A 16,005-nucleotide genomic window follows, 5' to 3' on the forward strand; every position below is an offset into this window, starting at 1 on the left:
GACCAGCGTACTTAATTCATTCACTGTGTGCAACTTGCCAACTGACACATGCACTCATGTCATTTGCATTTGTTTGAATAAATTATTTGAGAACGTTAATAAAAATATCCACCACAAAATGTAAATAAATTCCAGACGGACTAGAAATCTACAACACAATATTTTTATCTGTAACTTTTGAAGACTTGAAATTATTACATGGGGAGTATTGTTGGCATCCAAACCAAAACAGGAATTGAAATGACTAATTTGCTTAGCCAATAAAAGTCAGTCATTTTCTGTGTGTGATGCAAGCATTCTGGGATTTAATGTATGTTTTTGCTTCGAATCGGAGTGGAAAATTAGTTTAGGTATGTATAAATCTTACCCACACTGAAGAACTCATCTTCCACCAAAGCAGTGACCTCAGTTTCCAACGGAATGGGATCACACAGCAGGATATCCTTTCCCGCCACTTCACATTCATAGCCGTCGTCGAAGCGTAGGCGAAACCTCCCCTCCCCGGGATCTTTGACAATGCGGCCCGAGTAGAAGTAGCCATTAGATGACCACTTGGCCACCACTCGCAGCCCCACAAAGCTACTGCCTGCCGAGCTTGCCTCCTCTGGGGAGGACCGGAAGGAATTAGAGTGACATGGGACCTCGTTGTCGTCCGTGGGTGTGATTGGGACATGTGGTGGAGGGATGCAAGCTTCGTCCTCCGAGGAAGATAAGGCTTGAGCGCCGACTTGTGGCTGTGGGCGAATACCGCCTCCCCTGAGAGACAAAGAGATTTGCTCAACCCAAAGTACATGAAGAAAACCAACATGGGGAATATTAGTGAGAACTGTCGTGTTAGTTTAAAGAAGGTCATGCGGGTGCCCTAAATTAAGGTAAGTTGTGTTAACATGCAAGAGAGCCTCTGGGAGGACTCACCTGGACGAGGCCCGGGCCCGTTTAACCCGTCCTTTTGGGCTGGGTGAAACTAATACCCCGGTCTCTGGGGTACCTTTGTCCTTTGTGACAACTGACCCTGTCTTTTGACCCTTACTGCCCCGCTGTTTCTGCCCGCCTCCCCTTTTAGGACTGTACAAACACAGAGGGAACATAGAGGCAGTAAGCTTGCACAAGCCCCTTCAAATGAGTGATCACAGAGTGATGTCTCAGCGCAATCTACCCTTGAACAAAGACACCATCAGTCAGGCATGAAAATGGGCCAGGGGGTAAAAAAGTTTGACGGATGCTGTTTACCGCGCACCCTCTAATTTTTCATTACAAATTGGTATAAAACTTTGTTTCCCTTATTCTCAACTCAAACTAAACGTTGGAAGTGACAAACGTTGTTGAATATGTGTGTCCAGGGTATCAATTATTTATTGACAATGCATTTATTTAATGTCCTTCTAAGTCTGTATCATCACCATATACACCAAAGAGTTGTCCCCATCGTGCTTTTTTGCTTTCAGGGTGAATTTCTGTCTTCCCCATTCGCTAACATTTTTCTCTAGTACAGTGAAAAAAAACAGTGTGATAATCAGATAATTCTAACTCCTTTTCGTATGTCATCACTGGTGGTCAGGTTTCTGCACTCATCGAAGTGGCCGGAGTTCGATTGCCGTTGCATCCAATGTCTTGCGGCCGGATCAACAAATAACGGTAATTTTTTTACTCTTTCTGGGAGATGGATACAGAGGAGGGGATTCCCAGCCCTCTCCCTCAACTCAACTGATGTTTTGCAACATCTTGTTAGGAGCCATTAAGTCACGGTTATTTACGACCGTAAAATCTTGTGTATAACGCACACCTAAACTTTGAGTTATTTTTAGGTTAAAATGCGTGTCATACACAAATTAATACGAAACTCCCGGCTGCACAAACTTTACTGATTCTGAGTAAAACTAACCGCCTAAAACGTCTGATTCACTATAAGCAAAATCTCTCGAGACCCCCCTGCTCCCAAGACATTTTCTCCTCAGACTCACACAGGTAACCTTGATAAACTTCAAAAATGTGAATTTTGCCAAAAGGTGAGAGATTTTCATGCCTGATCAGTGAATCACTCAGATTGCAGTGTTGGGAAAAAAAAGTTAACAAGTGCCATAGGAAAAGAAAGAGTCCAACCACTTCTACGAATAAGAGAAAACCAAAGAAGACCATGCAGAGATCAAGGGTGAAGCAGTACCTGCTAGATTTATAGCTCCGGCTGGGCGGTATGATAAACTCTGGTCTGGAGAAACCTGTGATGGTACTACTTGCACCCCCAGAACTTTGCTGCAAGCTGGAGGCCTTGGACGACAAGGAGCTGATGTCACCAAGGTCACCGGATGTTAGGGAACTGCTGATTGTGCGGCACGGGGAAACATCGTTTTCCAACACATTGCATTCCACAGTTGGGTCTTCGTTCTCCTGGTTACAATGACAAGACATTCATTTTGGAATGCAGATATATCAATTAGTTCTTTGTTCACTTAGCCAATAATGTCCATTAGATGTGAGTGCATCTAATGGTAGAGACACTTGGAATGCAATCTACACGTTTGTACTGAAGAAAATGTGGTTTGCGCAAATGGCTGCGAGGGGACGCAACAATCCAATGCTGAACTAATGAAACTTGTCTTGCTTTTCTTAAAGCTTAATTAAGTATAGAATTGTCTTTATTATTAATTGCTTCCAACGCAACAAAATTAGACATGGCACTCCAGACTTGGGCAAAATATTTACAAGGTATTGCTTGGAGACTGGTCGAAGTTATAGGTGCAATTTTTTTTCGTAATAGTAGTGAAATGAAAAATATTGCAATGTAACATTGGTGCAATGAAAATTAGTGCAACTACATTTTGAAGCCAACCATTTTCCAATACCACTGGCAATATCCTGGTACAAAAACTGCTGCATCTGAGCCTCACCACATCCAGCTGACAGCAGATAAAGGACTTCATTACAGATTGTCCACAATCCTTCAAGCTGGGTAAACACTGCTACTCCACCATCAAGTTTAGCACCGGTTCTTTACAAGGGTGTGTATTGAGTCCCCTTCTCTTCACTCTCTACACATTCAATTGCACCCTGACCCATCCCTCATATAGCATCAAATTCCCTAATGACACCACCGTGGTCAGACTCATCTTGCGATGAGTCAGACTACCGGAATGAAGTCAAAAGGCCAACGGCAAGGTGTTTAGTGAACAACCTCTCACTGAAAACCACAAAAACAAAGGAAATAATCCTGGACTTCAGGAAGGGCAGAGCAGAACCAGCCAGCTCCACATGAACATGGACCACTCCATCCGATTCCTGGGCGTGCAGATCTATGAGGACCTCTTCTGGTCGGCCAACAACGCAGCCGTGAGATAAAGAAAGCCTTGCTCCCGTGCAGCCCTTTGAGACTTCTAATGATTAGGGCTATACAAATAAACATGACTTGACTATTGTTTTAATATGGTTTCTCCAGCTCCTGAAAGTGCTTTCGAAGGAACAACCTGAAGGGGAAGCTGCTGGTGAACTTCTACAGCGCCACTAGAGAGAGCATCCTAACATACTGCATCACGGTGTGATACGCAGGAAGCTCGGCAGCGGACAGAAAACCCAGCCCGAAAGATAACCTGGTTCCCCCTGCCCAGTGTAGAGGACATTGCCAGCACTCGCTACCTCGGCAATGAAAGACTCATTACGCCCAAACTAACCGTCTTTTTTAACTGTTACCATCAGAAAAAAATGATTTTATCAAATTACAGGTATATTAGGATTACTTTGCAGGATTGTTTAAATACATACATTATTAAATTGCACACCTCACCAGACAATGATGAAATCCAGTGTTAACCTTTTATTTATTTACTCATTCGCATTAGCTTGCTGTTTACATTCGCCCTCTACCTCTCAGCATGTAAGAGACCACCATCTGTTTTGCTATGGGTTTTCAACTCATTGGAGAAGTGTGCTATTTTGAAGCAAGGGCCTAAATTACAGAGTCAAAAAGTCTACATCAACGGAAATCTCACCCAAATGAACACTAAAAACGCCCAGAAAGCACGTCAAATGAAATAAAACAGACTGATAGTTGGCACCTGGATGGCAAATTGCAATGTTTTTGTTCAAACAAAATGAAGTCTCCCAGATCAAATAAAAGCACGGCCTATCAAAAGAATTGAAGACCTAGACAAACTTGAAAAACAACTGAACACAGATAATTTTCGATGATCTCTTTCCATTTTATTTTTTATTACGCAATTTTGATGTGACGCTATAGTATAAATGCTGCCTTTTGGATTGTTCCCCTTTCTTCACAAATTATTAAACAACACAACACCAGATTAAAACTGTCAATAACAGATCACATACAACATAAGGAAGCCCCTCTCACATTTTCAGTGACTGTCACTGAATAAAAACATAATGTGATCTACCGTAACCAAAGTCGGGTCATGAGGTCAAAGGATAATGAAAGAGACCAAAACACTGTGTCTTATTTACCTCAGTGACTTTGCGATCAACTTCTTTGCCATCCTCATAGTAAACATCCGTAATAATGCGGGTGATGGTGGTCCTTACTTCCTGGATAGTCCGCACATGTCGGCGGTGGGAGGGGCCAGAACTTCTACGAAATGGTGGGGTTTCTGGTTCGCCCTGTTAAAAACAAAACTGAAAATATAACAGAAAAAGATGACTCTTAATTCTTAGAGGGAAACCTTAAAAACCTTGCTAGCTGGTGAGCATGTTGTTGGTGTACAAGGGTTGGCTTTCTGGCCAGTCACCTGCTGACGAAAGAACACAAAGTGAAAGTTTTTTTGGATATAGATTGCACTTTTAAAAATACCTGCAACTAGCAAGCTAGTCATCAACCAGTAGGTTATAATGGTACTGTGTTTAATGGTAGCTGAAAGTAGGAGCCAATTTAATAAAAGAAAACAAGAGTTTTCAACAGGTTTAATTTATTGTTGTCATAATTGCTGATATTCAAAAGGTCCAAAAATGTAAACAATGACTGAGGAACCTTGTTTGTCAGGCTTGCGGCAGCTGTGGTTTTCTGCGATGCATCCTCTAGGACTAAAGGCTCCAGTTCTCGCATTTTTTCAACATGCTCCGTTTCCATTTCTTGTGCATCCTCATGTGCAACTGGCAAAAGATCCACTTGCAAATGCTCTGACTGGCTATTGGGCAAGCTGCTACATCCTAGAGATGAAGTCTGGGAGCATCTTTGGGGTGATGTAAAAGGATCTCCCCTGCAGGAGTGGAGAATGGGGTATGGGAATTTTCCAGAGATATTAATGACATTTGAAAATTATCTCAAAAAAGGAAAAAAAAAACAAGAAAAAAAAAAAACCAAGGGCAAGGCTCGATACTTTTGCAAAAACTGTTCCCAAAGGCCTGCTAAACATAGGAAGGTCAACATTGGGACCAATTTATGCCAGCATTAATACTAATAGACGTCCAAGTGAGTAAAAGTTAAAAATACAAATACATCCATGCTGGTTCAAACAAATGAATTGGATTGAATATTTCATTGGGGTAATATATGCAACTTCATACAGCCACTTTACCTGGATGAAACAGCAAGGGTAACACCTTAATGCATTTCGTCAAAAATCGTTTTCGCGACAATAAGGCGCACACTACATTACATTTTCTTTAAATTGTGTGGCGTGCTGGTTGTTGTCAGGTGGACGCAAAAGAGGAGACCATGAGAATGTTTAAGGGGGGAGGGTACGTTGATTGCATGTGAAAGAATGGGTTAAAGGCTGTTTGTTGTATTTGAAAGAACAATAAATGCGTTATGCAGATCATCGTGGTTTTCACGCATCACCTGTGAACTGTGATTCTGCGAGCCCATTTCAAACTCTGCGCACATCTGACACCGTTTGCTAGCGTCGCCACTGATGATCATTATTTTGCTTTCAACAGCTGGTGCAACATTCCTTGTTAAAATAATTATTATTTTCCACGGTATCGTTCCCATCAGCATGCTGTCTTCATTTAGCATTTTTTACATACATCAACCTTTTATTTGTATCTGCAGAAACACTCTTAAATCGCAAAAGTATGCTACATAACCAGTGTCACCATCTTGAAATGTGATGTGATCCTGGACAAATGATCAACGCAATTTTTGTAGCATCTCTAAAAATGGCAAGTCTTGTGCAGGAGACGCCAGCATCTGCTAAAGGCGCTCATCACCGACAGCATCTAGTTAATGGTGCCTCGTCTGCGTGGGGTTTCACAAACCATGTGAAAAATACAAGTGAAGCAAATGAACTCTGAGCTTGTCATCATTCCGGGGGATTGTAGATACTTGGGCTAACACAGTGGTAGGCAACACAGACCAGGAGGGCCACAGTCCTGCATGATTTTGGAGTTTACGTGTTTGCTGGCACTGTTCTTGTGGCATCGTTTCTGAGGAGCGGCATGGCACAGAAAATGACTCTGATCGTGAACCTGCCACGGTTGATGGACATTTGGTGGAGAAGTTTAATACAAAAACAAGATCAAGTAATTTGATGGGTTTAAATGACAACGATTACCAGTAAAAAAGGTTTGTTTTTCGTGATTGTTTTTCACATTATGTTTCACTAGACCTAAGTCTATTGATCATTAAAAATGATAGTATTTTGTAATGAATGCTTAAAAGGCGGTATGGTAACTTTGCTACTCGCTTTCGCCACCTCTAACTTGTGTCAACATTGCAGCCTCTTTCGAGCACATTAATGATCAGCTTGCAAGTAAGTGCATGTTGACAGACCGATGTACTAGGAAGTTGGACAGGGATGCCAGAGCACAAAAATCTCGCCTTATGAGGAATTGTATCTTGATAAATGCAACAGGAAGAATGGATTGCCCATCCAAATGTGCGGTTGTCTGTCATATTTAGCAACTTGATAAAATTTGGGACAATTATGGATATGTTCAGGCAACTATCAACTATTACTTAGTTACAAGGCCAGTTGGAATCAAGCAGTCATTTGATGGGTATCTCCTTTCTGAAAAAACAAGGTACTTGATATTCTTGTCATGAAATATTTTTGTTGTCATTTTCTTTCGGTGCAGAGTTTGTACCCATTTTTATGGCCACTTTCAATGTCAATGTTTCATTTTTTCCAGAAGAAATCACGTGTGGTTGCGTGAATTGTATCTAAAGCCCGGAACCTATTATCAAGTGCGCCTTATGTGTATATTTAACACAGTAATGGCAGCTGTAACTGGTGTGGTGTGCCTTATGGTCGTGGAATTACGGTACTTCATATAAAATGCCCACAGAGTCGTTACTCAAGGTTGACAGTCCTTCAAAAAATATGGGCCAAGACAGCCTCACCTGACAGGTGCGTTGTTGGATTCCTGAAGATTATTCTCTTCATTCTCTGCCTCCTGCTGTCTGTGCACTTGCCTGACGAGAGTGAATACTGATGGACTGCTGTAAAAGAAGGCATTTTAGTCATCGTTTCCATAATCATGTGTAAGTTACTAGTTTTCGTCTCAGAAAACATGGCTTAGTTGGAAACTTAAATCTTGATCATCCTGGGGAGTTAATACGCTTCTGTTTCCAATTTGGGGAGTTAATACTTTTCTGTTTCTAACCTATCACCAAAATGCATAGCTTAGTACATTTTACAAATTAAATAAGGATTGCCGATAATCCTCGATTCAATACTTATATTCTTGTTCATCTTATTTTGGCATGTCATTGCGGTAATAAATAGTCTTCAGGGGAGCAATAAAACGTAACGCATAATTGGTGAAATGTTTTGTTTGTTCAATGTAGTTTCCCCACTCTGTACATCAAAATTTGTATACGTGTTTTAAGTTTTGGAGCACTTGTATGATGTTTAAAAGTGACATCTTTTAAATAAGGAACACACCCATAACCAAACTCATAAGCACATTCTGCGATACCTATAGAGTCATAACAATCTTTATAATATAGTCAATATAGTTATTACTGAAAAAAGATTGATCGATTATCCGAGGTCAGGTCACAGGGGCAGCAACCTCAGCAGGAAAACCCAGTCCTCCCTAATCCCAGCCACTTCATTCAGCTCATCCGACGGGATCCCTAACCGTTCCAAGGCCAGGCTAAATACATGGTCTCTACAGCGTGTCCTGGAGCATACCCTGAGCCTCGTGCCGGTGGGACATACCCAGAACAGGAGGCATCCTTATCAAAGACCCGAGCCACATTAGCTGATCCTCTCAATGCAGAGAAGAAGCGGCTTTGTATTGAGTCCCTCCAGGATGAAAGAGCTTCTCACCCAAGGGAGAGCCCAGCCACCCTATGGAGGAAACTTAATCCAGCGGCTTGTATCCAGGATCTTATTCTTTTAGTCACAACCCAGTTTGTGAACATAGGTGAAGGTAGGAAGGTTGATAAACCATTAAATGGAGAGCTTTGCCTTTCGGCTCATTTCCTTCACCACAACAGATTAGTACAGGGTGATTAATTGATTAAGTCAAACTGTAGTCTCCACCGCTACTTTTTGAGACGTGTTTATCTTTAAAAAGTAAAAAAAAGAAATGATCAGTTATCCATCCTTAAAGGCGTGCCCAAGATAAAAAAAATACATCTTTAATTTCAGTAAGTCTATAGCAGAGGTGGGCAACCTGGGCCTCAAGGGTCCCATGTTGTTGTTTTTGGAAGTTTCCCTTTATCAACCTTATGTGATTCGAATCACCAGCTGATAAACTTTCATTCAGGATCGTTAACAATCCTTTGTTATCTTGCTAATGAGCTAATTTTGCATCACTGAGGTTGAAGAGAAACCTCTAAAAAACATTGACATCTGGCTTTTAAGGAACAGGTTGCCCACCTCTGGTGTAGGGTGTGGTATCCAATTTTATTGCTAATTACCGCCAGATAAAATTGTTACATACACTGCATCTTATAGTGTTGCGCATAAGGAGGAAAATGGAGACACATATTTCAGCTGCAAATATTTGGGATTTTGCAAAAAGAAAAAAAAAAAACATCCGCGATATTGGTTCTTTATCATTTTTGGGTAACTTTTTAATTGTTTATATTATCTTTTTACCAGTTTTTCAAAAGCAAATGTTTGAAGGCAGTGAAGCTGTTTCGACTGGAAAAAAAGATTTTAACTTGTGCTCACTGATAAGTGCCCATGTCCCAAAAAATAACAGCCTCTTCTGGTAGTGGCTGGCTGAATTATTCCATCCATTGCAAAGGAAGATTTGATTAGAAGAACAGATACAATTCGAGCACGCTGTGTGTAAATCTGTCACTCTGTCAGTGAATTAAATTATGACGCAATTTGTCCATCAGCGCATCATCAACACTAAATATAGTTTTAGATAAAATTGTAATTTTGCAAAATAATCCTAATTTCAACTAAATATACTTGAAATTTGATCGTGACCTTTATTAACTGGAACTGAATACAATTATTTTTTTTTGTATGTTAATCACTTAACTCCGTTAAATGTACAGTATTATGTTTGTGATTAGGGGCCAGCCCAGAACACAATATATTTACATAACGGAGAACACTACCACTTTACAAGTTAGACAACCCCTTTTCACCCTTAAAAACCGTCTACCCTCCTTTAAGTGTAAACAAACAAAAAAATAATAAATATATATGTTGACTCAAATATGTTGACTAAAATACTAGTCTATAGCTGCTATATTTTGAATCGAAACACAGTCTTTGAGTCTTTTGCCACTTCAGGTTTTAAACAGTCATATGTTGTGGTTTTCTCAAATATTCTTGGGACGGATCGTGTTTCACACGTGAAAATCTACCATCTGAGATATTCATGTTTGGATTTTCATTGAATGTGTGAACTGCTTTATTTTAACAGTTGGGTGAACGCAGCTTTACCACTAAACCAACTCACCTCACTATATAAACTCAACACTGCCCTTTAGTGGCTGAAGAGTTTCTGTGCATTTATTTTAAAAAGATAATAACTTAATAAAAAACGAGCTAGAGACTCGCTTGTTTTTTTTTTTTGACACCCAGTAATTCATGGCGGGCCCCATTAAATCATCTAATGGGCCAGATCCAGCCCATTTGGTGTATGTTTGACATGCCTGAAATACATTGTCTCAAGTGTGAAGAGTTTAAGAAGGGATCTGAGGATGGCACCTGGTTTTGGCTTTAGTGACAGTGGTAACCATGGCAGCAGATTCATCTTCCTCTGATAAAGCCGGCTCTGCGGACAAAGCGTTGTAGGGGGGAAAGTATTGTAAATACATCATCTCCATGGATACGAGCTCGCCTGAACAGGTTCAGCAGGCCCAACGGCTCTTACTCTGCAGACTGAAGCGTTCAGAGCTGCTCTCTTCAACGGGTGTCACTATCTTCATACTCAAATTCAGCTTGCTGTCCCCCTTCTCCGCCAGCTCGTCTACACATGCTTCCATGACGTCGTCTTTGGCTGCCATCACCGAATCTGCGCTGACGTCCCCAGCAACATCGGACTTTTCAACAAATGTTTCTGTATAAATGAAAAACATTCAAAGAAAGCTTTTAGGTTTACAAAATCAGGTCGCTACTTGATATTCTTGATTGCCTTTTCTTGATTTCGGACACAAGCGTGTGCACACACCGATTGGAGTGCTGTGTCTGGGTGTCCCCTTCAATTGGGTGATAAGAGGAGGAGTTGCTGCAACAACTGGCACGATCATCTCATCCTCTTTAGGCAAAGTAAAATGAAAGGACATGTCTGCAGAAAAGCACAAAAAAATTACCATGATCAACGCAACTCTTTCAGACTGGAGATATAGTGACTAATGAAAAAACTTGTCATATCGCCACATTTTAGGCATCACACCTAAAGCTAAAACTGAAGATATTTTCAAAGAACAATAGTGTAATGGAATCAAATTATTTCAACATTTTATGGTATATTAACATTAACAAAAACTGAAACGTAGGTGTTGCAAATATATTGCCCCCCCTGTTCTTTCAGCTCAGCCAACTGGCTTCAGAAATTCCCTGATGACTCCTGATAGAACAAATGCTGACCTAAAAGACTAACAAGGACAAACAATAAACCTGTGTGTCATTAAGTCTCAGTATAAATGTACCTGCTCTGTGATGGGCTCAGAGGTTTGTGAAAGGAGACACTAGAGAACAGACATTATGAAGACCAAAGAACATACCGGGCAGGTCTGGGATAAAGTTGTGGAAAAGTTCAAAGCAGGAATGGGAAACAATATGTATTTGCAACATTTACACATCTGCTGGAGCATTGTGCAAGCAATATCAAAATCTAGGAATAACAAAACCACTGCAAACCAAGACAGGTCTGTCCCTCAAAACTTGTGCCCAAAAGAGGAGAAAACTAATCAGAGAAGCAACTAAGAGACCCATGATCACATTGGATGACCTTCAGGCATACACAACTGAGGAGGGACAACTATTAGTGTTTTTGTTTGCCCGCGTCCCTGCGTCCTAGATGCATCATTTTTGCTGGGGACGCATTGTGTCAAACCAACGTGTGCCCCCGGGACGCAACTTTTTTGACACCAAATTGTCATTATTACTCGATTCCTTTTTTTTTTTAACAAAGATTTACCGCACTCCTAACTTTTCGTCAGGCAGATTCGCCATTGTTGTTTTGGTCTCGCGCCGATCTCGGCAAACGAGATCTCGTTGCTTTGAGATGACGTTATTGTTTTGGTGGTTGTCGAGTAAAAGAGAAGTATGCCTCCGTAAAAACAGTTGTTATTAGGTGCAAATCAACAAAAAATTGGTAATTTCTTCAGTGTCGATAATAAGTCTAAACATAATACAGAAAGTGGTAACAACGGCAATAATTGCGGCACGAAAAAACGGCGGAAAAATTCTTCAGAATAGAATAGAATATAATATGCCTTTATTGTCATTGTTACAACATGGGATATATTGTATTGTATTTTAACCTCGATAACACTAAATCATACAATATATTATATTGTAACAACGAAATTGGACGACTCCAGTTCCACATTTTACAGTGAGGATAATGAAACAAAGAGATAAAGGAACAAAAAACATGTTTTAACTGTCTTTGTTGTACACAGGCTCTGCTTCCTCCGGGGGGGGGGGGGGGGGGGGGGGGGGATTGTTGATGAGGTTGAGGGACAAACAGAAATGGTGGATCGAACTGGATGTTTGATCTTACAGTACACACAGTCCAGTGTATTTTCTCAAATTGCTCAGTCCACGTATTGAATGGATTTGGGGAGTACAGTCCATAAACATGCCCGATTAAATTCGACGATAAAAGCTCCGTTGGGGTGTGCAAGCTGCTGTTTATTGATAGCAGGAGGCAGGAGATTTAGCGCTATGCTAACGTTAGCATAAAGAGAAGACCACGAAGGCAAGGAAAACACGTGTTTTGAAGCGAACATTCGACGAAAGATAAACAAAAGAATACTCCTAGCAAGAAAAGGACATTTCTGCCTAAATGGACTCAATTATATTCCTGGTTACGCTATGAGGAGGATGATAATGGAGGCTACATGTTCTGTGATGCGTGCACCCAACGTGACAAAAAAACTGGATTGCATAAATCATTTTGCAAGACGAACTTTCTGAAAAGCACATTGGATCAGCACAACGACAATAAAAAACACAGATTAGCTATGGAAATTCCGTTGCTGCAATTGGACCTTGAGAAGGCATTACAACAGTGGCGGGACAGCAAACCACGAAGAATATCTCATCTCATCTCATTAGCCGTATCGCTTAGCCTCATTAGGGTCGCGGGGGGGCTGGAGCCCATCCCAGCCATCTCCGGGCAGTGGGCAGGGGACACCCTGAACTGGTTGCCAGCCAATCGCAGGGCACACAGGGACGGACAACTCATTCGCTCATTCACACCTAGGGACAATTTGGACCGGCCAATTCACCTGAAATGCATGTTTTTGGAACGTGGGAGGAAACCGGAGTGCCCGGAGGAAACCCACGCAAGCACGGGGAGAACATACAAACTCCGCACAGGAAGTCTGGAGCTGGATTTGAACCCACAACAGGTTCCCATGACATGAACTGTGCCGCACAAGCGCTAACCACTGCGCCGCCGTGCTGCCACGAAGAATATATGAACTGAAAAATCTGAAGTGATTATAACTGCATGAATATATAGACTAGCAATATTATTTTGTATAATGTACAATATTTTTGTGAACTGAAAAATCTGAAGTGATAACTGCTTTGTCTTACCAATTAAGTGTGATGATTAAAACTGAATGAATATATAGATTGATATACTTATTTATATATTTGTCGCCGATTTACAATTTCAACCTTGATAACACTAAATTTTGGGGACCCATAGATCTCTGTTAGGACCCATAAATTTTTTAGCATGCCAGTCCCCGGGACCCATCACTTTTCAGGGGTAAAATGAACACTGCTTTTAGTTTTTGTATAAATCTGCCCTTTGTGGAAGAGTTTAAAGAGGAAAACCCTTTTTAAAACAATAGCATTAAAGGGCCCGTTTGGCGTTTGCAAAACCTCACATAACAACATATGGAACAAGATTCTCTGGTCAGATGAGACCCAATATTGAACTTTTTGGGATGAATGCAAATTGTTGCTTTTTGAGTAAGACTGGGTTTTCAGGGTGATGTACCACTGCACATCCTCCTGAAAATGCCATCCCCACTGTTAAACATAGTTGTGGCAGGATCATGCTCTGGGGTTGCCTTTTTTCAGTAGGGACTGAGAAGATTGTTAGAGTTGATGGAAGGATAAGTGGAGCGAAATACAGGGCGATTCTGGCAGAAAAGCTTTCAGAGTCTGCAAGAGACCTGAGAATGTGTAGCAACGACCCTAACCATAAAGCAAAATCTTTGTTACATCAAAGACAATCCTTAAAACCCAACTGTTTAAAATACTTACTCCAAAACACACAATAATGCCAATAAACTGTTTTGCTCCCGCTCTATTTTTTAAATACGCACACTTGTATGCTTGTCTGTGGTGTTGTAAGGCAGCCGCAGCAGAGGGCACCCATGCCTAATAATCAGGTGCAATAGAATCAGCTATGCAGACTGCGCCTTTTAACACGGTGCGCCCTATGGTTGTGAAAATACAGTGTACAATATGTATATATATACATATATTACGGGAGGCTTAAAAGATGATGCTCAAAAATCCATAAGCCACAAAAGTATTACCTTGTTAGAAAAAAAAGGGGAAAAAATTGCAATTAATTACATGCTAACGACAGGTCTAAATTTAATAGGGTGAACATCATACCTCCTGAGCTATCACTGAAGCTCTTGCTCACGTCGCCCTCTTGCTCTTGCACTACAGTCTCATGGCCAGTTGCAGATGAAGCCATGCTCCCTGCTGTTGAAGATGGTCTAGTGACTTTCAAATGCAGAGACTGAGAATTGGGGGGGACATCAGAGTCCTTCTTGCTCTCTGAAACAGTGACAATACTCTTGTCGCCATCTTCTTCTTTCCGGTCACCTGAAGATGCCATCTCACCTTGGCAGCTGACCAAAGCAATATTTAATGCACCATCCCCAAAAGTACTCCCCGTGTCCATTGCCACATCCTCGTCTTCATCCTCCTCAAGAGACTTCTCTTCAGTTTCTGCAGATTTGCCATTTCCTGCTTGGTTTGTCTGACTATGGCTGGCTTCACAGTTCTCAGAGACTGTTTGTGATGGAATCTCTGCTAGGTCCCCACAACTCTTTGCGACGTCCGGAGCAGGTAGTTGGGAAATAACGGACTGAGATTCCGGGCGTTGAGGTATCACATCTGATGGAGTCTCAAGTATACAGCTGTGGCTGAGCACATCTGAAGAATCTATATTAGATTGAGAACCAGGCACAATTTCTGAAAGGCTTGACTCCTTGATATCTTTGTCACATTCTTTCACATCCATGTCAGGTAGGTTAATAAAAGGCATTGGCTGAGAACAAGGTTTGGAACTGGAAGCACTTAGGGATTCGGTGAGAGCACCGTTGCACTCGCTCATTTGAACGCAGTAAGAGTCAGAATTTTCCACTACTGGCTGCTCATCCAGTTCTTCAATTTGGGTGTCTTCAATGTCATCTTCTGACAGCTGCTGGGAAGAATCATTGTTTTCAATGTTCACAGAGAGCTGCAATGGCAAAGCAGGAGACTCAAGACACAATGGGTTTGTCTTATTTTCGGATGGTTCTGGGGCCTCCTGACTCTGTGTAGGGACAAAAACATCCTGGGGAAAAAAAGGTGTAAAATACTAAAGGGAAGCAACTGAGTAGTACCTTTTATAAAACACTTGCACAATCTAATGAGGCAACAAAGTTACTGTGCTACTTAAGTGTTCATATGTTCCTCTTCAAAAGCAAAATCCAACTGTAACCATTATAACAACTGATAAGGTGGATGGTTCTTGTGGAATTGGATTATTCTTAAATATACCGTTTTGAGACGTTTTTTCTGATGTGCTTTATTTTTGTGGACATTGGCTAATGCAATTTTAAATTTAGGAGTAAACATTGATGAGCACATTGGGTCATAGAGTAAGCCAGTGTTGATTCAGAAAACAGACTACAGAGACCCCTCGGTACTTCGCGCTTCGGTTATAATGGTTCAATGCTTCTCGGATTTTTATTGTCATTGAAAAATGTTTTGTTTATTGTAGTCAACAGCAAGCACACAGTCAATGCTGCATGGGCATACAGTGTGTGTGTATGTGTGTGTATTTGGTGGGTTACAATCTGTGTGTGGGACTTTGATTGACTGACAGCATACACCAGCCTAACAGCCGGGGTGGGCGCGAAAATGGCGTTAGCTAGCTTTTAGCAACTTGTTATATTGAAAAGAAAATTATCACCTAAATAGGACTCAGAGGAGAGTCTGAAGACCGCAAAGAAATAATTGGATCCAGCGGGTGTTCCGTGTAATGTTACCGCGTCCTGGAATCAACTGAGGCGGCTTTGGAAGAGAAAAGGCAAAAGCGAGGCTGCAAGTCTGGCCTAGTGTTACGGCTAGGCTAACAACTCTCTTAAGCCACTCATGTGGAAGCTGTATTTCACAAATGCCAGATCCATTACCCATGAAACAGATGACCTGGAGCTACAACTAGTAA

The 16,005-nt window shown here is 41.3% G+C and overlaps 1 protein-coding gene across 8 annotated transcripts in view; it reads right to left on the reverse strand.

Annotated features, from left to right (window-relative positions):
* The window catches only part of tp53bp1 (tumor protein p53 binding protein, 1), a 36,738-nt gene that overhangs the window by 5,797 nt on the left and 14,936 nt on the right, over window positions 1–16,005 (reverse strand). For 4 of the 8 annotated variants that reach the window (XM_088334112.1, XM_088334113.1, XM_088334111.1 and 1 more), the window contains 11 exons: window positions 14,178–15,129; window positions 10,534–10,650; window positions 10,237–10,422; window positions 10,071–10,137; window positions 7,286–7,384; window positions 4,973–5,201; window positions 4,677–4,736; window positions 4,453–4,605; window positions 2,162–2,385; window positions 916–1,065; window positions 368–756 (listed from right to left, as the gene is read on the reverse strand). In XM_088334112.1, the coding sequence (XP_088190238.1) occupies window positions 368–756; window positions 916–1,065; window positions 2,162–2,385; window positions 4,453–4,605; window positions 4,677–4,736; window positions 4,973–5,201; window positions 7,286–7,384; window positions 10,071–10,137; window positions 10,237–10,422; window positions 10,534–10,650; window positions 14,178–15,129 (2,626 nt within the window). The remainder of the gene's footprint in view (window positions 1–367; window positions 757–915; window positions 1,066–2,161; window positions 2,386–4,452; window positions 4,606–4,676; window positions 4,737–4,972; window positions 5,202–7,285; window positions 7,385–10,070; window positions 10,138–10,236; window positions 10,423–10,533; window positions 10,651–14,177; window positions 15,130–16,005) is intronic. The other 4 variants (XM_088334119.1, XM_088334116.1, XM_088334115.1 and 1 more) reach the window with 3 other exon arrangements.

The sequence above is a fragment of the Urocampus carinirostris genome, chromosome 4 (genome assembly GCF_059441175.1).
Source record: "Urocampus carinirostris isolate Australia breed hairy pipefish chromosome 4, RoL_Ucar_1.0, whole genome shotgun sequence".
NCBI lineage: Eukaryota > Metazoa > Chordata > Actinopteri > Syngnathiformes > Syngnathidae > Urocampus > Urocampus carinirostris.